This window comes from Hemitrygon akajei, chromosome 1, assembly GCF_048418815.1.
Source record: "Hemitrygon akajei chromosome 1, sHemAka1.3, whole genome shotgun sequence".
NCBI lineage: Eukaryota > Metazoa > Chordata > Chondrichthyes > Myliobatiformes > Dasyatidae > Hemitrygon > Hemitrygon akajei.
The window spans coordinates 202557370-202579240 of NC_133124.1; the positions used below are offsets into that span (position 1 = coordinate 202557370).

General features: G+C 41.5%; 1 protein-coding gene across 2 annotated transcripts in view; it reads left to right on the forward strand.

Annotated features, from left to right (window-relative positions):
* LOC140734677 (anthrax toxin receptor 1-like) overlaps window positions 1–21871 on the forward strand; it is a 258361-nt gene that overhangs the window by 47365 nt on the left and 189125 nt on the right. For both annotated transcript variants that reach the window (XM_073058962.1, XM_073058970.1), the window contains exon 7: window positions 18218–18286. In XM_073058962.1, coding sequence (XP_072915063.1) covers window positions 18218–18286 — 69 coding nt within the window. The remainder of the gene's footprint in view (window positions 1–18217; window positions 18287–21871) is intronic.

The window sequence follows — 21871 nt, forward strand, 5'->3', positions numbered from 1 at the left end:
TTCTGGCTATCAAGCCAGAAGTGCATTGCTACAGAGCCAAGTTAACACTTTTTACAAAGTATTACAAAATATTTGCAGGATGAAAAGAGACCCACTCCGTATGACAATTATCAATATGTGTCGTGTTGTATGATGTGGGTGATCATAGCCTTGGCAAATTTTTCTACAGAACTGGTTTGCCAATGCTTTCTTCTGGGCAGTGTCTTTACAAGGTGGCTGACCCTAGCCATTATCAATATTCTTCAGAGATTGTCTGCCTAGTGTCAGTGGTCGCATAACTAGGACTTGTGAAATGTACCAGCTGCTTATATGACCATCCACCACCTGATCCCATGGCTTCACATGACTCTGTTCAGGAGGCTAAGCTGTTGCTACTCCATGGCCAAGGGTGACCTACAGGCTAGCAGAGGGAAGGAGCACCTTATACCTCCTTTAGTGAAGACGTATCACTACCACACCACCCCAATGAATGACGATATGTCCTTTTATTTTGGTCTTGCCTTGTGAAAACATCTTATCGTGTGCCTACTCTAGTAAACATTTTCATACCCTCAAGCTGCTTATTAGAGAAAAATATGGCTCCCTTTTAAATTCATTACTTTTTCCCATTTCCCATTCATGCATTTCAATCTTTGGAATGTTTTTAGTGTATATCTAGCAATTCCAGTTGGGACATTAGCCCTGCTGCCAAGTGAGAAATTATTAATTTATTGAAAAGTAATCGAAAAGTAGGTGCCAGGGTCTGGGATGTTTCTGATCGCATCCACGATATCTTGGAGTGGGAAGGAGAACAGCCAGAGGTTGTGATACATATTGGTACCAACGACATAAGGTAGGAAAATGGAGGAGGTCCTGAAAAAAGACTACATGGAGTTAGGAAAGAAGCTGAAAAGCAGGACCTCAAAGGTAGTAATCTCAGGTTTACCACCTGTGCCACGTGACAGTGAGTATAGGAATAGAATGAGGTGGAGGATAAATGTGTGGCTGAGGGATTGGAGCAGGTGGCAGGGATTCAGATTTCTGAATTATTGGGACCTCTTCTGGGGCAGGTGTGACCTCTACAAAAAGGACGGGTTGCACTTGAATCCAGGGGGGACCAATATCCTGGCGGGAAAGTTTGCTAAGGCTATTGGGGAGAGTTTAAACTGGAATTGCTGGGGGGGTGGGATCCAAACTGAAGTGATGGAGGAAAGGAAGGTTGGCTCACAATTAGAGAAAGTTTGAAGATGGTGCAAAAGGGAGGATAGGCAGGTGATAGGGAAGGGACGCGCTCAGTCTGATGGTTTGAGATGTGTCTTTTAATGCGAGGAGTATCATGAATATAGCGGATGAGCTTAGAGCATGGATCAGCACTTGGAGCTATGATTTTGTGGCCATTACAGAGAGTTGGATGGTGCAGGGGCAGAAATGGCTACTTCAAGTGCCAGGCTTTAGATGTTTCAGAAAGGATAGGGAGGGAGGCAAAAGAGGTGGGAGTGTGGCACTGTTGATAAAAGATAATGTCACAGCTGCAGAAAAGGAGTAAGTCATGGAGGGGTTGTCTACGGAGTCTCTGTGAGTGGAAGTTAGGAATAGGAAGGGGTCAATAACTCCACTGGGTGTTTTTTCATAGACCACCCAATAGTAACAGGGACATTGAGGAGCAGATAAGCAGACAGATTCTAGAAAGGAGTAATAATAACAGGGTTGTTGTGGTGGGAGATTTTAATTTCCCAAATATTGATTGACATCTCCCTAGATTGAGGGGTTTAGATATGGTGGGGTTTGTTAGGTGTGTTCAGGAAGGTTTCTTGACACAATATGTAAATAAGCCTACAAGAGGAGAGGCTGTACTTGATCTGGTATTGGGAAATGAACCTGATCAGGTGTCAGGTCTCTCAGTGGGAGAGCATTTTGGAGATAGTGGAGAGGGATAGGAACAGACAAGTTAGGGAAATGTTTAATTGGAGTAAGGGGAACTATGAGGCTATCAAGCAGGAACTTGGAAGCATAAATTGGAAACAGATGTTCTCAGGGAAACGTACCAAAGAAATGTGGCAAATGTTCAGGGGATATTTGCATGGGGTTCTGAGTAGGTACGTTCCAATGAGACATGGAAGGGATGGTAGGGTGCAAGATCCGTGGTGCACAAAAGCTGTTGTAAATCTAGAAAAGAAGAAAAGAAGAGCTTACGAAAGGTTCAAAAAATTAGGTAATGATATGAATCTAGAAGATTATAAGGCTAGCAGGAAGGAGCTTAAGAATTAAATCAGGAGAGTCAGAAGGGGCCAGGAGAAGGCCTTGGCGGGCAGGATTAAGGAAAACCCCAAGGGATTCTTCAAGTATGTGAAGACCAAGAGGATAAGACGTGAGAGAATAGGACCAATTAAGTGTGATAATGGTACTTAATGAATACTTCAGTATTCAGTACAGAAAAGGATCTTGGCGATTGTAGGGATGACTTGTAGTGGACTAAAAAGCTTGAGAACGTAGATATAAAGAAAGAGGATGTGCTGGAGCTTTTGAAAAGCATCAAGTTGGTTAAGTCACCAGGACCAGATGAGATGTACCCCAGGCTAATGTGGGAAGCGAGAGAGGAGATTGCTGAGCCCCTGACAATGATCTTTTCATCATCAATGATGACGGGAGAGGTTCTGGAGGATTGGAAGTTTGCGTTCCCTTATACAAGAAGGGAGTAGGGATAGCCCAGGAAATTATAAGCCAGTGAGTATTACTTCAGTGGTTGGTAAGTTGATGGAGAAGATCCTGAGAGGCAGGATTTATGAACATTTGGAGAGACATAATATGATTAGGAATGGTCAGCATGGCTTTGTCAAAGGCAGGTCGTGCCTTACGAGCCTGTTTGAATTTTTTGGGATGTGGCTAAACACATTGATGAAGGTAGAGCAGTAGATGTAGTGTATATGGATTTCAGCAAGGCATTGGATAAGGTACCCCATGCAAGGCTTATTGAGAAAGTAAGGAGGCATGGGATCCAAGGGGACATTGCTTTGTGGAACCAGAACTGGCTTACCCACAGAAGGCAAAGAGTGCTTGTAGATGGGTTATATTCTGCTTGGAGGTTGGTGACCAGTGGTGTGCCTCAGGGATCTGTTCCAGGACCCAACTCTTTGTGATTTTTATAAATGACCTGGATGAGGAAGTGGAGGGATGGGTTATAAACTTGGTGATGACACAAAGGTTGGGGATGTTGTGGATAGTGTGGAGGGCTGTCAGACGTTACAACGGGACATTGATAGGATGCAAAACTGGGCTGAGAAGTGGCAGATGGAGTTCAACCCAGATAAGTGTGAGGTGGCTCATTTTGGCAGGTCAAATATGATGGCAGAATATAGCATTAATGGTAAGACTCTTGGCAGTGTGGAGGATCAGAGGGATCTTGGGGTCTGAGTCCATAGGCACTCAAAGCTGCTACGCAGTTTGACTCTGTGGTTAAGAAGGCAAATGTGCATTGGCCTTCATCAGTCATGGAATTGAGTTTAAGAAGTAATGTTGCAGCTATATAGGACCCTTGTCAGACCCCACTTGTACTGTGCTCAATTCTGGTTGCCTCACTATAGGAAGGACGTGGAAACCATAGAAAGGGTGCAGAGGAGAGTTACAAGGATGTTGCCTGGATTGGGGAGCATGCCTTATGAGAATAGGTTGAGTGAACTCGGCCTTTTCTCCTTGGAGCGATAGAGGTGTTTAAGATGATGAGAGGCATTGATTGTGTGGATAGAGACTTTTTCCTAGGGCTGAAATGGCTAGCACGAGAGGGCATAGTTTTAAGGTGCTTGGAAATAGGTACAGAGGAGATGTCAGGGGTAAGTTTTTTATGCAGAGAGTGCTGAGTGCATGGAAATTGCAGGTGGCAGTGGTGGGGGCGGAAACGATAGGGTCTTTTAAGAGACTCCTGGATGGCTTCATGGAGCTCAGAAAAATAGAGGGCTATGGGTAAAGCATAGGTAGTTGTAAGGTAGGGACATGTTCGGCACAGCTTTGTGGGCCGAAGGGCCTGTATTGTGCTGTATGTTTTCTATATTTCTAAGCAAGAGATGAGGGGAGGGAGAGGGTGATAAGACAGCATTATCATATTAAGGTAATGTAGATTCCAGGAAGCTTCTCAGTGGTGAGGCTGTGAGACTGCTCCGGCAGCTACACGCTTCATGTCTGCAAGCTTCACAGCGATTTGACTAGACTGGTCCTGGACCCATTGCAAGTTGCCTATCTCCACAGTAGGTCAACGGCAGACGCAATCTCAATGGCTCTTCACACGGCTTTAGATCACCTGGACAACACAAGCACCTATTTTAGGATTCTGTTCATTGACTATAGCTCAGCATCTAATATCATCATTCCCACAATCCTGATTGAGGAGTTACAGAATCTGGGCCTTTGTATCTCCTTCTGCAATTGGATCCTCGACCTCTTAACCTGTGCAGATTGGTGATAGTATCTCCTCCTTACTGATGATCAACACTGATGCACCTCAGGGGTGTGTGCTTAGCCCACTGTTCTACTCTCTCTATACCCATGACTGTGTGGCTAGGCATAACTCAAATGCCATCTATAAATTTGCTGACAATACAACCAATGCTGGTAGAATCTCTGATGGAAATGAGAGGGCGTACAGGAGTGAGATATGCCAACTAGTGAACTGGTGTCGCAGCAGCAACCTTGCACTCAACATCAGTAAGATGAAAGAGCTGATTGTAGACTTCAGGAAGGGTAAGACGAAGGAACACATACCAATCCTCATAGAGGGATCATAAATGGAGAGAGTGAACAGTTTCAAGTTCAAGTTCCTGGGTGTCAAGATTTCTGAGGAACTAACCTGGTCCCAACATATTGATGCAATTATAAAGAAGGTAAGTCATCGACTATACTTCATTAGGAGTTTGAAGAGATTTGGTATATCAACAAATACACTCAGAAACTTCTATAGGAGTGCTACCATACAGGACTGAAAGAAACTGCAGAAGGTTGTAAATTTAGTCAGTTCCATCTTGGGTACCAGCCTACAGAGTATCCAGGAGATCTTCAAGGAGTGGTGTCTCAGAAAGGCAGCGTCCATTATTAAGGATCTCCAGCACCCAGAGCATGCCTTTTATTCGCTGTTACCATCAGGTCATAGGTACAGAAGCCTGAAGGCACACACTCAGCGATTCAGGGACAGCCATCTTCGCCTCTGCCATCCGATTCCTAAGTGGACATTGAACCTGTGAACACTACCTCACTTTTTTAATATATATTATTTCTGCTTTTTGCGTGGTTTTTAATCTATTCAATATACATATATTGTCATCGATTTACTTATTTATCTCTTTTTTATTTTTTTCTTCTTTTTCTGTATTATGTATTACATTGAACTGCTGCTGCTAAGTTAACAACTTTCATGACACATGCTGGTGATAGTAAACCTGATTCTGATTTGCCCTGCTATGTGATGAATTCATACTGGGGCTATAGGCCTACTCCAGCTGCTCCGTGACTCAGCTCTATAGACTCAGTTTGGTTCAGAATGCTGTTGCTTGCTTTATTGTTTTCATGATTTGCATTCTTTTTTTGTCTTTCTCTGCACATTGGGTGTTGGTATTTTTTTTAAATTGGGCTTTTTTCGGGTTTCTTGCTTTGTGGCTACCAGTAAGCAGACAAATCTCAAGATTGTATAATTTATATATACTTTGATAATAAATGTAGTTTGAATTCTTTGGAGATTGCAACATTGTTCTAAGTAAAGTATTTCATTGCTTTCAAATACATTTCAATTACATTTGTTGTGTCTTACCCAAAAGCAACCAGCAACCACAGTTAAAAAGAAGGCTTGCATTTATGTAATACCTTTAGCATCCCTTTCATCCTAAACCACTTCCTTGCTAATTCACCACAGTCACTGCTATAATACAGGAAGTGCAGCAGCCATTTTGGCAACAGCAAATTCCCACACATGGCCGTCTGATAATGACCAGACCATCTGTTCCTAGTGATGTTTACTGAGGGATAAGCATTGTTCAGGACACCAGGGGTAACTCTCCTGCTTTTTTTAAAAAAAAATAATGTAATGGAATCTTTCACCTGAGAGAAAGCCTGTTAAATATCTCATCCAGAAGATAGCATGTCTGACAATGCAATAAACTATGAATTATTGACCTAAATTTTTGGATTGAGGTTTAGGAGAGGGACTGATTCTGGATTCAAAAGCGTAAGTGTTTCCTGTTGAGCCAGAGAGAGCACCCACAATTTGACATTGCATGTTGTAATGTTGAATCAGGTTCAGAGGTCTAGCAAGTGAGACAGAAAGTACTGGCTGTGGATAACTATATTAATCATTTATTGATAAGCAGTAAAAATTTGGCCAAACATTCATGTTTCCCAAGTTACAAAATACTACAAAGCTGAATATTCAACCAACATACTTAGTTAAAAGCACATGCAAAGCATACCTTCCTAATGGTCATGTGTACCATTTGCGTTAAACAAAAGAGAAGAAAGAGAACCTCTCACATGTGCTCTCTATATATCCAGGATTTTTGAAACTGGACACCAATGGGAAAAGCAGCTGCAATTTCTAAACTATACGATCACAACGGAAGCAATTTTTGACAATCAGAATACACCCCCCCCCCCCCATCTCAACCTATCCACGTACAACAAACTCGTCATCCCTGGAACAAGTTCTGGCTGAATCATTTCTGCACTCTCTCTGAGGTGTGTGTGTACTCCTTTTTGGATGAGATGACCAACTGCAGTCTCTCACCAGTGTATTATGTAACTGCTGTAAGATATTATTTCCTCTGTCCTCAAATATCCTCAAGATTAAAGCCAACATGCCATTTGCTTTCCAAAGTGCTTGCTACACCCATATTTTGGCTTTTAGAGATTGTTACAATGACCAGTTGTATGTCATCATTGCACAACATTTAAAAAAAATGTCTCACATCTCCCTTGAGTGGATAACTTTAAAACTTTCCACATTATTTTGTATTTACCATATTTTTGCATCTGTAATCAGCTTTTGGAAGCTCTTGACATCATCTTCCCTCTTCCCAATCCTATTTACTCAGACTATCACTTAGATATACCCGTTTTGAAGCAAAATTGCTATTCTTATACGGCATGTTGCTTCATGACCTTTAGCACGGAGTCTGACTCTCTGACCCAGAAGGGAAGTGGGAGGGGGAGGGAGAAGAGGTGAGCCATAGAGATAGGGGATTTGTTAGTTAGGGGAACAGAAAGTAAGTTCTCTGGAAGAGAATGAGATTCCCAGATGGTATGTTGCCCTCCGGTGCTGAATTAAGTCCTCAGCATTCTTAATTGGGAGGGTGAGCAGCCAGAGGCTGTGGTCCACGTAGGTACCAATGATGTAGGTTGAAGAATGGTGAGAATCTGCAGAGTGAGTTCAGGGAGTTGGATGCTAAGTTAAAGGACAGGACCTCCAGGGCTATGATCTCAAGACTGCTACTCATGCCACGTGCTAGTGAGGCCAGAAATAGGAAGATCATACAGTTCATCCTCTGGCTAACAAGTTGGTGTAGGAGGAAAGGTGTTATATTTTTGGATTATTGGTCTCTCTTCCAGGGAACGTGGGAACTGTATAGAAGAGAAGAGTACAGGAGGGGGACTAATATCCAAACTGGAAGACTTGCATGGGAAACCAGAGTTGCAGGGGCATGGGAACCAGAGTGCCAGAGCACAGGTTGTAGAGACAGATGTTAACACCTCAGACAAAGTCAGGAATCAAGAGGTTGAGCTTGGTGTGACTAATGTTTTGAGTTGCGTATACTTCAATGCAAGAAGTATTGTAGGAAAGTCAGATGAACTCAGGGCACAGATCAACACCTCGAAATATGATATTGTAGTCATTAGTGAGACTTGGTTGCAGGAGGGCCAGGACTGGCTGCTCAGTATTCCGGGGTTCCGTTGTTTTACATGCAACAGAGCAGGAGGGATTGTAGGGGTAGTGGTGGTGTTACTAGTCAGGGAAAATGACATGGCAGCGATCAGTCAGGATAGACTGGAGAACTAATCTAGTGAGGCTCTGTGGGTGGAACTGAGGAATAAGGAAGGTATTCCAATCACAAACAAGAGAAAATTTGCAGATGCTGAAAATCCAAGCATCATACATAAAATGCTGGAGGAACTCAGCAGGCCAGGCAGCATCTATGTTCCTCCAGAATAAGAAGGGTATGACCATGTTAGTGGGGCTATATTATAGACCATCCAACGGCCTGCAGGATTTGGAGGAACACATTGATAGAGAGATCTTAGACTATTGCAAGAAACATAAGACCGTAAGATCATAAGACATAGGAGCAGAATGAGGCCATCTGGCCCAACAAGTCTGCTCCGTCATTCAGTCATGGCTGATCCTTTTTTTCTGTCTCCTCCTCAACGCCAGTTCCCAGCCTTCTCCTCGTAACCTTTGATGCCATGTCCAATCAAGAACCTTTCAATCTCTGCCATAAATACACCCAACGACCTGGCCTCCACAGCTGCATGTGGCAACAAATTACACAACTTCACCACTCTTTGGCTGAAGAAATTTCTTAACATCTCTGTTTTGAAAGGACGCCCCTCTATCCTGAGGGTGTGCCCTCTTGTCCTAGACTCTCCCACCATGGGAAACATCCTTCCACATCTACTCTGTCTAGGCCTTTCAACATTCGAAAGGTTTCAATGCGACCCCACCGCCCCCCCACTCATCCTTCTGAATTCCAGTGAGTGCAGACCCAGAGCCATCAAAAGTTCCTCATGTGATAACACTGTCATTCCTGGAATCATCCTTGTGAACTTCCTCTGGACCCTCTCCAATGCCAGCACATCTTTTCTAAGATGAGGGACCCAAAACTGTTCACAACACTCAAGGTGAGGCCTCACCAATGCCTTATAAAGCCTCAGCATCACATCCTTGCTCGTGTATTCTAGACCTCTTGAATTGAATGTTTACATGACATTTGCCTTCCTCACCACCAACTCAACCTGCAGGTTAACCTTCAGGGTGTTCTGCACAAGGACTCCCAAGTCCCTCTGCATTCCAGATTCCTGGATTTTCTCCCTGTTTAGAAAATAGTCTGCACATTTATTTCTACTACCAAAGTGCATGACCATGCATTTTCCAACACTGTATTTCATTTGCCACTTTCTTGCCCATTCTCTTAATCTGTCTAAGGCCTTCTGTATCCGATCTGTTTCCTCAGCACTACCTGCCCCTCCACCAATCTTTGTATCATCTGCAAACTTGGCAACAAAGCCATCTATTCCATCATCTAACTCATTGATATACAGCATAAAAAGAAGTGGTCCCAACACTGACCCCTGCGGAGCACCACTAGTCACTGGCAGCCAACTAGAAATGGATCCTTTTATTCCCACTCGCTGCCTCCTACCAATCAGCCAATGCTCTAACCATGCTAGTAACTGTTCTGTAATACCATGGGCTCTTAACTTGGTAAGCAGCCTCATGTGTGGCACCTTGTCAAAAGCCTTCTGTAAGTCCAAATATACAACATCCACTACATCCCCTTTATCTATCCTACTTGTAATCTCCTAAAAGAATTCCAACAGATTCATCAGGCAAGATGTTCCCTTAAAGAAACCATGCTGACTTTGTACTATCTTGTTCTGTCTCACCAAGTACTCCATCACCTCATCCTTAGACAGACAGACATACTTTATTGATCCTGAGGGAAATTGGGTTTAGTTACAGCGGCACCAACCAAGAATAGTGAAGAAATATAGCAATATATAACCATAAATAATTAAATAATAATAAGTTAATCATGCCAAGTGGAAATAAGTCCAGGACCAGCCTATTGGCACAGGGTGTCTAACACTCCGAGGGAGGAGTTGTAAAGTTTGATGGCCACAGGTAGGAATGACTTCCTATGACGCTCAGTGTTGCATCTCGGTGGAATGAGTCTCTGGCTCAATGTACTCCTGTGCCTAACCAGTACATTATGGAGTGGATGGGAGTCATTGTCCAAGATGGCATGCAACTTGGACAGCATCCTCTTTTCAGACACCACCGTTAGAGAGTCCAGTTCCACCCCGACAACATCACTGGCCTTACGAATGAGTTTGTTGATTTTGTTGGTGTCTGCTACCCTCAGCCTGCTGCCCCAGCACACAACAGCAAACATGATAGCACTGGCCACCACAGCCTCGTAGAACATCCTCAGCATCGTCCGGCAGATGTTAAAGGACCTCAGTCTCCTCAGGAAATAGAGACGGCTCTGACCCTTCTTGTAGACAGCCTCAGTGTTCTTTGACCAGTCCAGTTTATTGTCCATTCCTATCCCCAGGTATTTGTAATCCTCCACTATGTCCATACTGACCCCTTAGATGGAAACAGGGGTGACCGGTGCCTTAGCCCTCCTCAGGTCCACCACCAGCTCCTTAGTCTTTTTCACATTAAGCTGCAGATGATTCTGCGCTCACCATGTGACAAAGTTTCCCACCGTAGCCCTGTACACAGCCTCATCTCCCTTGCTGATGCATCCAACAATGGCAGAGTCATCAGAAAACTTCTGAAGATGGCAAGACTCTGTGTTGTAGTTGAAGTCCGAGGTGTAGGTAGTGAAGAGAAAGAGAGACAGGACAGTCCCCTGTGGAGCCCCAGTGCTGCTGACCACTCTGTCTGACACACAGTGTTGCAAGCGCACGTACTGTGGTCTGCCAGTCAGGTAATCAATAATCCATGACACCAGGGAAGCATCCACCTGCATCACTGTCAGCTTCTCACCCAGCAGAGCAGGGCGGATAGTGTTGACTACAATTGACTACAACATCTTCCCAACCACTAAGGTCATAAAGAGGTTTTAGTAGGTGATTTTAATTTTCCATATATTGACTGGGACTCCCATACTGTAAAAGGTCTAGATGGGATAGAGTTGTCAAATGTGTTCATGAAAATTTCCTTAATGGAGGTCCCAATGAGACAGTGTACAGTAGTTGATCTACTATGGGGGAATGAGACAAGGCAGGGAACAGAAGTTTGTGTCAGGGAACATTTTGCATCCAGTGATCATAATGCCATTAGTTTCAAAGTAAATATGGAAAAGGATAGGTGAGGTCCACTGGTTGAGATTCTAAATTGGAGAAAGGCCAATTTTGATGGTATCTGAAAGGATCTGGCCAGTGGGGATTAAGACTGGCAGTTTTCTGGTAAAACTGTACTTGGTAAGTGGGAGGCCTTCAGAAGTGAAATTTTTAGAGCACAAAGCTTGAATGTGTCTGCCAGACTAAAAGACAAAAATAACGGGTTTATGGAACCTTGGTTTTCAAGAGATAATGTGGCCCTGGTTAAGGAAAAGAGGAGGTATATAGCAAGTATTGCTAAGTTAGAACAATTGAGGTACTTATGGAGTATAAGAAACGCAAGAGACCACTTGAGAAAGAAATCAGGAGGGCTAAAAGAAGACATGAGGTTTCCCTAGTAGATAAGGTGAAGGAGAATCCAGTGGGTTTCAGCAGATATGTTAAGAGCAAAAGGATTGCAAGGGACAGTGTTGATCCTTTGGAAGATCAGAGTGGTAACCTATGCATGGTGCCAAATTTAATGGGGGATTCTTAACTGAACTTTTGCATCTGTATTCACTCAAGAGTTAGACCAGAATCTATATAAGTGAGGCAAAACAGCAACGAGGTCATCGACCCTATACGGATTACAGAGGAAGAGGTGTTTGATGTCTTGAGGCAAATTAGACTGGATAAATACCCCATGCCTGGCAAGGTGTTCGCTCAGATGCTGTGGGAGGCAGGTGTAGAAATTTCAGGGCCCCTAGCAGAGATATTTAAAATAATCCTTCATGGCAGGTGAGATACTGGAGGATTGGAGAATAGCTAATCTTGTTCCGCTGTTCAAAAAAGGCTCTAAAAATAAACCAGGAAATTATAGGCCAGTGAGCCTGATATCAGGAATAGGAAAGTTATTGGAAGGTATTCTAAGGGACTGGAGATAGGACTATTTGGACAAACATGGACTGATTAGGGATAGTCAGCATGGCTTCATGTGTGGTAGGTCACGTCTAACAAATCTTATAGAGATTTTCGAGGAAGATACCAGAAAAGTTGATGAAAGCAATGCAGTGGATGATGTGTACATGGACTTTAGCAAGGAATTTGACAAGGTCCCGCATGTGAGGTTGGTCAAAAGATTCAGTCGCTTGTCATTCAAGATGAGGCAATAGATTGGATTAAACAAGAGAAAATCTGCTGATGCTGGAATTTAAAGTAAGACACAAAAATGCCGGAGGAATTCAGCAGGCCAGGCAGCGTCAATGGAAAAGAGTACACAGTTGATGTTTTGGGTTGGGATCCTTGGTGGTAGATGATTGCCTCTCTGACTGGAGGCCTGTGACAAGTGGAGTGTCACAGGGATTGGTGCTAGATTTGTTGTTGTTTGTCATCTTTATCAATAATCTGAATGATAATGTGGTTAACTGGATAGCAGATTTTTGGATGACACCAAGTTTGGGGATATTGTGAACAGCGACTATCAGAGGTTGCAGTGGGATCTGAACCAGCTTGAAAAATGGGCTGAAACACGACAGGTAGAATTTAATGCAGAGAAGTATGAGGTGTTGCACTTCAGTAAGATCAACCAAGATAGGCCTTACACAGTGAACAGTAGGGCACCAACAAAGGGATCTGGGAATACATTCATTGAAAATGGCGGCAGAGGCAGATAGGGTCATAAAGAAAGTTTTTGGCACATTGACCTCCATAAATCAAAGTGTTGAGTGCAGGTGATGAGATGTTATGTTGACATTGTACAAGACATTTGTGAAGCCTAATGCACAGTATTGTGTGCAGTTTTGGTCACCTACCTATCAGAAAGATGCAAGTAAGGTGGAAAGAATACAGTGAAATTTACAAGGATGTTGCTGGGAATGGAGGACCTGAGTTATACAGAAAGATTGAATAAGTTAGGACTTTATTCCTTGGAACTTAGAGGTTTGAGGGGAGATTTGATAGAGGTATACAAAATTATGAGGGGTATAGATAGGGTAAATGCAAGCAGACTTTTCCCTCTGAGGTTTGGTGGATCTACAACTAGGGCTCATGAGTTAAGTATGAAAGGTGATAAGTTTAAGGGAACATGAGAGGAAACTTTTTCATTCAGAGTGTCATGAGAATGTGGAATGAACAGTTAGTGCAAGTGGTGCATGCATTCTTGATTTCAACATTTAGGCAAATTTTGGATAGGTACACAGATGGTTGTGGTTTGGAAAGCTATGGTCGATGGGACTAGGCAGCTTAAATGCTTTGGCACAGACTAAATGGCCTAAAGGGCCTGTTTCTGTACTTTTTTCTATGACTCTATATAAACTTGTTTAAAGGTAAATTCAGTCTCTGCAAGTTGATGCACAGTTCTTTTCCTCCCTTTTCTCCTATAACCTGGTATTCCTGATTTTTCACCTCTCTATTTTATTATTCCTCTAGACATATACCATCATCCCCCCATACCACTCAACATCTCCTGCTCTTCACCCCAATGACAGACCTTCCCTTTTGTTTTCTCTGCTTCTCCTCCTTTTTCTGCAACTCAACTCTTCATGAAATCACAAAATTTTTCTGGGGAATTGGGGCCTGTTTTTTGAAGCTAAAAACTCTTGGAATGTGGCAGCCCCTGATAATTTGCTTGAAAGATTATAGTAGTAGGCAGCCGCCAATCCCAGGCGATCATGGGTTTGCACCTCTGCTGGACTGAGTCCTCTCCAGGGCACAAGCCTGGGCGGGTAGATTTGAAGAGCCGGATGTTGCCCATGCAGCGGGCTCCCCCTCTCCACGTCACTGATGTTGTCCAAGGGAAGGGCAAGCTCCGATACAGCTTGGCACCAGTACTGTCGCAGAGGTTGCCAGAGTGAAGTTGGAAGCAATATCAAACTGCCTTAGGGACCCCGGCTCCGATTTCTTCCCGGGGTTTACTCCCAAAGCCTTTCCCATGGGTGGGTATGGCCGCAAGGCAGCGGAGGTTTAAAATCAAAGTTTTCCTTCTCCTAGGCAGGTTGACCAAGGCGGACGAGCCCTACCTGCCCAAAGCAACTGGTTTAGAGGTACCAGTGGTCTGTCTTTGCCCCTTCTCTTGTCAGTAGAAACAGTTTCACCGGGTCTAGTAGCTGGAGACGCACACCATTTGGAGCACTTTATAGGTAGTGGGCTGTGACAACCTTAGGATAATACATCTGGAAATTAAGTATTATGATTAATGAAGTCAGTAGTTATTTAATAGAAGATATACAACAGGCCATTTCAAATGGTTGCTGCAAAACTGTAAAAGTTTTAACGTCTAATTAACATGAACCCAAAATGTTAATTGTCTTTATTTCCTCATTGCTGCTCCCTTGGTTGCTGAATATTTATAGCAATTTTTGTTTATATTTATGGATTTTTCCTAATTTAGTACAGAGTTTAATTCACATTTTAACATACTTGTTTGAGATTATTTGTTCTACATCTCTCTATAAATAACATTTAATTTGCTAGTATTATCTGGCAAAAATATCACAAAATTGCCACAATCCAAAGCTTAACAATTCCTTAGACAGCTTCCAAATCCTTGACAAATTTTCCAATGCTTTGGAAGATTTTGCATGATTGAATCATTACCCTCATGAAATTCGATGGTGTTGTTTGTGAATTAGGGTACCAAAACTAACACTTTCACAGCAGTATTCAAGGAGGTATATTGTCTATTTATAATGAAATGAGTTTGCAGGAATCTTTTCTTTGCATTTAATCTACAGTGTATACCAAAGCCTGCTTCTCCATGGATTGTCACCTTGTCGTGGTGGAGAAGCTTGTGTGGTCCTGAGATCCCGAGAGCGATGCCGTCTGGAGCTATGCTCCTGGTAGGGTCACCCATGGCGGTAAGGTCGAGGGTGAGGTTCCCCTAGCTGCTTTACTAAGACAGTGAGAAAAGTGTAGACAGAGGCCATGGTTAATATGATGTGCTGACCTCTGTTGGCAACTATTTGCAGCTTCTTGCAATCACAGGCAGAGAATCTGCCATATTAATGCATCTGAATGGGATGTTTTCTATGCATTGATAAAAGTTGGTGAGGATCAAAGAATCTTGCCAAATTTCTTTAACCTCCTGAGCATTGGTGAGCTTTCTTGGACATGGCATCAACATGGTTGGATCAAGACAGGCTATCAGTTCACTCTTCAGATGATGAAGCTTTCAGCCTTCAACCTCATCACTATTGATGTAAACAGAAGCATATGCACTCTCCCTGCATCTTGAAGTTAATGACCAGCTCATTTGTTTTGCTGACATTCGGGGGAGGATTGTTGTCATGACACCATGTCACTAGGTTCCCTCTCTCCTTCCTGGTACTTCAAATCATTATTTGAGATTCAGCCCACCACAGAAGTATTATCAGCAAACTTGTAGAAGGAGTTAGAGTCAAATTTAGCAATGTGGTCATGAGTGTATATGGAGTCGAGTAGGTGGCTGAGGATGAAGATTTGTGAACCACTGGTGTTGAGAGTAATCATGGCGGAGGTGATACAGTCTATTATTACAAATTGCCATCTGTTGATCAGGAAGTCATGGGTCCACATACAAAGGGAGATGTTGAATCCCAGGTCTAGGAGGTTGGATATTAATTTACTGTTTCAGAGATTATTGCAGATCCATGGACCTATTTGGTAGTAGGCAAATTGAAGAGGATCGAGTTGGTCAGTAGGCTGGAGTTAATGCATTCCATTCCTAGCCTCTCAAAGCACTTCACAATAGTGGATGTCAGATCCATTAAGGCATTTGCCTTGATATTAATAGATGTTGGGATGATTGTAGTCTTCTTAAAATGGTGGGAACCACAGATTGAAAGAGGGAGTGATTAAAAGTGTCCACGAATGCCCCTGCCAGCTGATCTGTGCATGATCTAAGGACATGGCCAGAAACATCTTCCAGGTGAGATCCTTTTCATGGGTTCACTCTCTAGAAGACTGATCACAGTCTGCTCAGTCAGCTCCATCATGGGCACTTGCATCTCCAGCATCCAGGACATCTTCAAGGAGCGATGCCTCAAAAAGACAGCATCCATCATTAAGAAACCCCATCACCAAAGACATGCCTTCTTCTCATTGCTACCATCAGGGAGAAGATATAGAAGCCTGAAGGCACACACTCAATGATTAAGGAATAGCCTTTTCCCCACTGTCATCAGATTTCTGATTGGACATTGAACCCATGAACACTGCTTCACTGCTTTTTTTCTCTTTTTGCACTGTTTATTTAATTTAACATATATATACATACACACACACACACTCAATGTAATATAATAAAACTGATTCTGATACACTTGTCTACATTTGATGAGAACTTTTCTGCAGGTGTTAAAGATACAAGAATTTGCATCAACCTTGGAGCAGTTGATGAGTAATTAGGGAAGCTATAGCAGGTCAGAGCTGCCCAGTATGCCAAGTACTATGGCATACTTCCCCTCAATATCTGCAGATAGTTTACTAGAGTCCTCCAGCCACTACAACTGCCAATCAACAAGCAAAGTTAGCAGGTGACTTGCTACAATGAGAAAATAAAATTCTATGATAAATTCACTATCCTGTGCTTCCACAAGAAATGAATAACACCGAATGCAGACTCCAATACTACGATATCGTAGATCTTGCTTTCATATCTCTGTGTTTATCAACCTTGCACAGATGTTAAGCCAATGATGTGTTTAACCTGCCCTCCAATTTCTGTTCTTGACATTCTGAGAATAGATTTTACTTTGGTTTCAGTTCTCTTCTGCTTCATTCAAAAGTTCCTAAGTCTGTCAAGTATCCAATATTTCTTGTTATTTATGTGGTAATTACTGATAATGTGCACTTGCTCTGCCCTGTGTTTGGAGATGAAACTCTGTACATGTTCCATAAACCAGCTGGTGTCAGGGTGAATTCAGCCTGGTTATTGAAAGATTCCCTTGGTCCCCCTTAGTCAGCTGTGCAGACTGCAGAAAGCTTACTTCCAGATAAGCAGATGCCCAGCAAAATGTTTGAGCCAAGAATTGTTTCCTATCATAATTCAACACTGCTCACCTGGAGCACATTGTTGCTGTTGTTGGAATCGTACTGGATTCTGTGGTTGCCTTGTATCTTTTGCATCTGTGGCTGTAGCTGGTCCAAAGTAGGTCTTTGTTCAAAACGTAAGGCTTGTCAACGTATTTGTATGCATGTAGTATGCCTCAGCAAGATTCACACAATTAATTTTGTCTGGATTGCAAACAAATTGAGAAACTTATTCCTTTCCAGCGACATCTAAGAGCAGAAACAGATCTACTAATTCAGTTTCTGGATCATTTGTCACTTCTACAGATCACTACTTTCAATTCTCCATATATTTTCTATTTTTAAGATGGACCAGAAGCATCATTTCCCTCACTCTCGTTTGATTTCTTTTGTTCTATCATTATCACATCTCCTTGCAGTTAGGTGCAGCTTTGTATTCATAATTTCAGTTGAGAAAAGTGTGTTACTTGGAATCTTAAGAACCAGAATTTAGGAGACACATATTCATATTTTATATTTTCCTGTGATATGGAGGGAGGCCAGTCAGCCCATTGTCATCAGATTTCTGAATGGACATTGAACCCATGAACTCCAGCTCACTACATTTTTTTTCTCTTTTTGCACTACATATTTAATTTAACTTTATAGATATGCTTTCTGTAATTTATGGGTTTTTATTATTATGTACTGCAATGTACTGAGTCAATGCCTGCTCTGGAGAGCAATTCCAACACTCTGATTTATTTCATGATTACCCCGGTACCTATAATCTCTCACATGGCCATTAACTCGTCCCACCTACAGTAAGGATAATTTAATTAACCTGCCAACCAGCACCTCTATGGGATAAAGAGGAAACAAGAATATCTGATACAAATCCACAGGGTGGCAGGGAGAGGTACAAACTCCTTGCACAATGACTGAGACCTCTAAGGTTGGAGTGAATGGGGAAAAGATAGGAAAGACTATCTTTTAACTAACAAATGCCCAGAAGTCACGCATTGTTTACCTGAGGGTGGTCTGTCATGATGGGACAAAGAAATAAGTTGCTGGGTCAAACTTAGGTTTTTTTAGGGGAGCTAGGATTTTACTTGGAGACTGTGTAATCTCAGTTATGCAACAATTGGGGTAAAGAATTGCTGTCAAAATACTTGCCTGCTGGTATTTAGTCGATGAATTACAACTTCTTCATGCTGTCTCTTTTCTTCCCCAGGCTAACCGCTCTCGAAGTCTTGGAGCAACAATCTACTGCGTTGGTGTCAAAGATTTCAATGAAACCCAGGTATGTTTGGTCACTTTTACCTACTAAAATTAAGGCGAGGGACTTCCGGTAAGATGGCGATTGTTTAGTCGCTTCAAACTTTTGCTCCGTTACATTTCTTACCTTTGTACTATGTGTCTCCCTTTTTAAACCTTAGTTCGTTATTCTATCTGTTTTTTCTTATCTGCCTGCGAATACGTCTATCTTACAATGGCTACAAAAAATTCTAAATCCAGGAAAAAAGAAACTCCCACGTCTTTGTCTGCCAAGATTCTCTCTATCCTGGAACAGAATCACAAGACATTTTAACTGATATCAAGACTGAATTTAGAGCCTCTGTCAGTCAGCTGGAGTCAAAATTGGATTAGTTTAACGCCAGAGTGGATGATCAAGCCGAACATTTATCTCACATCGACCTAACCTCTGAAGATTTAAAACTCCGCGTTCAGCATTTGGAAACTCTCTGTTCCAGCTTAATGGAGCAAAACAGAAAACTTATTTCCAAAATGGCTGATCTTGAAAACCGGAGCAGGCGCTGCAATCTGCGAATTCTCGGTTTGCCAGAGGCCACTGAAACGGGTTCCCCTGTTGAATTTTTCTCCTCTTTCCTCTGTGAGATTTTCAGGAAAGAATTTCTCCTGACTCCATGTGAGCTAGAAAGAGCTCACAGAATTTATGTCCCTCAAGCTGTTTTGGGTTCTAGAGCACAACCAGTTATCCTGTGTTTCCATCATTATAATGTGAAAAATTGTTTGATTATGGAGGCACGCTAACTTTCCGAAATAATACCATTCGTATCATGGAAGACTATGCTCCCCAGGTTCTGAAGATGCGTGCCAAGTTCAAAGGCGTTATGAAAGAGCTCTTTAATCGTGGATTCAAACCTTCTCTTCGCAATCCTGCCGATCTTTGAATTATGCTTACTCCTGGAGAATATAAGTGGTTTAAGTCAGTTAGAGAGGCTGAGATGTTAGTTGGAAATCTTCCAGCCATCTTGACTTCTTTGGACCTGGTTTGACTTTCTAAAATGGCTGATGAGTATTTCTTGAATTAAAGTCTCTTTTGCGAACTCAGACTCTATTTGAATCATTTAGTCCTTAACTACTGAGAACCTAAGGGTTTTAGTTGGTCTCTCCTTGGACTTGGTGTGATTCTCTTAAATAGATGATTTAAATTAATGTTTTCCTGTGGACTTAGATTTCATTTGTGTAACTTAGTTTACTTTTGAATAACTTTAACTATAGAGAACTACAACTGGTCTTAATTTATTTGGGTGGCTTAGAGTTTTTTATTGAAGGACTCCCTGTCAATTTACTGTATAAGACCTGCCTTTTTTTAAAAACGGCTGATATGTACTCTCGTTAAATATAGAATTTCCCCCTTTTTTTTCCCCTTTTACCCTTTTATTTCCAATTTTTCATAGTTTCTCGCGGGTGGATTAGTTCTTGATTACTATTTTGTATTAAGTTTTATATTCTTTCTGATGAAGTTGTTCCAATTTGTAATTTTGATTTGTAGTACATAAGTTAGTTAGTATCTGCTATATTATTTACACGGAGCTTATGTTAATGTTATGGAACTGGAAGTTGGTTTTTGGGGTATCCTATTTTCTGTAGAGCTAGCTGCTTATTTGGGTAACCATCTAGTTTTGGGTTGTGAGGGTGGGGTGGATTCTCCAGTACCAACACTATCTATTGTTTTTTTTGTTTTTCCTTGTTATCCAGGACATGTCTATGTCCTGATTTTATTGATTTATGTTTATATTTTTGCTTTCAAACTGTTATTGTAATGTTTGATCTTATATATGCTTACTGCTTTTTACATCTTAACAATTGATAATGGTTAGTCCATTGAAATTTGTGAGCTGAAATGTAAAGGGATTGAATCATCCTGTTAAAAGAAGAAAGGTCTTCTCCCATATTAAGCAACTTAAAGCTGACATTGCTTTCCTCCAAGAAACTCATATTCATAGTTTTGATAATTCTCGGCTTATGTCAAAGTGGGTGGGTCAACATTTTCATTCATCCTTCCCGGCCAAAGCTAGGGGGGTTTCCATTCTTATCAACTCAAATGTTCCTTTTGAACTCCATAGTAAGATATCTGACACAAATGGCCATTCTATTGTTGTTTCTGGCAAATTATATAATACTAAGTTAGTACTAGCTAACCTGTATGCTCCCAATTCTGACGATGTTAATTTTTTTGAACTTTTTTTTCCTCATTACCAGATCTGAACCTATATTCTCTTATATTGGGTGGCAACTTTAACTTCTGGTTAGACCCAACTTTGGATCGATCGTCCCCTGTTACTAGATTACCTACTAAATCTGCTTTAGCTATTCACTCTTTTCTTTCTAACTATGATATCTCTGATATATGGCGTTTCCTTCATCCTACTGAGAGAGATTATTCCTTTTTTTCACATGTTCATCATACCTTTACTAGAATTGACTATTTCTTAATTGATAATCAACTTATTTCATTTGTTCATTCTTGTGACTATCAGAGTATACTGATCTCTGATCCTGCCCCAATCACTTTGTCTCTAAATTTTCCTGGTCTCCCGCAAAGGAATAAACATTGGCGCTTTAACCCGACTTTACTATCTGATGATGATTTTGTAAAATTTATTAAGGACCAGATAACTTGTTTCCTAAACACTAATACGTCATCTGAAATTTCATCCCAGATTGTCTGGGATGCTATGAAAGCATATTTGAGGGGTCAAATAATTTCATATACAGCGAATCTTAATAGAAAGTCCCATTCAGAGCGATTAGACCTGATTAATCAGATTAAAGAATTAGATCAATTATATGCTCAGACTAAAAACCCAAATTATATAAGAAGCGTGTAGAACTCCAAACTAAATTTGACCTTCTCTCTACTCAACCAGTTGAACGTCAACTTCTTGAAAATAAGAGTCACTTTTATATTCATGGTGATAAATCTGGCAAGTTTCTAGTTAATCAGTTGAGACGTTCTAAAGCTAAACAACATATTACAAAGATCCAGAAGGAGAATGGGGATATTACATTAAAACACTCAGAAATTATTGACTTATTTAAGAATTTTTATTCTTGGCTTTATTCCTCCGAATCCCTGAATGAGAATATTTCTGTTGATCTTTTTTTAAATAGCTTGAATATCCCTTCGATTTCATCTGATTCTAAAGCAAAACTTAATGAGCCTATATCATTAGAAGAAGTATCTTTTGCAATCTCTGCACTGTTGTCAGGCAAATCTCCTGGTCCTGATGGGTTCCCCACAGAATTTTATAAATCATTCTCTTCACTTCTTTCACCTCAGTTACTCTCAGTACTATCTGATTCATTTATTTATGGTAAATTGCCACTCTCATTTAATGAGGCAGGTATTATTCTTTAATTTAAAAAGGGCAAAGATCCAACAGAGTGCTCCTCTTACAGGCCGATTTCTTTGCTTAATGTTGATGTTAAAATTTTGGCCAAAGTTTTGGCTCATAGATTAGAAACTGTTATACCCTCTATTATTTCTGATGATCAAACTGGTTTTATTAAAAATCGTCTTCCCTTTTTTAACATACGGTGTTTATTTAATATTTTATACTCACCTTCAACTGGGACT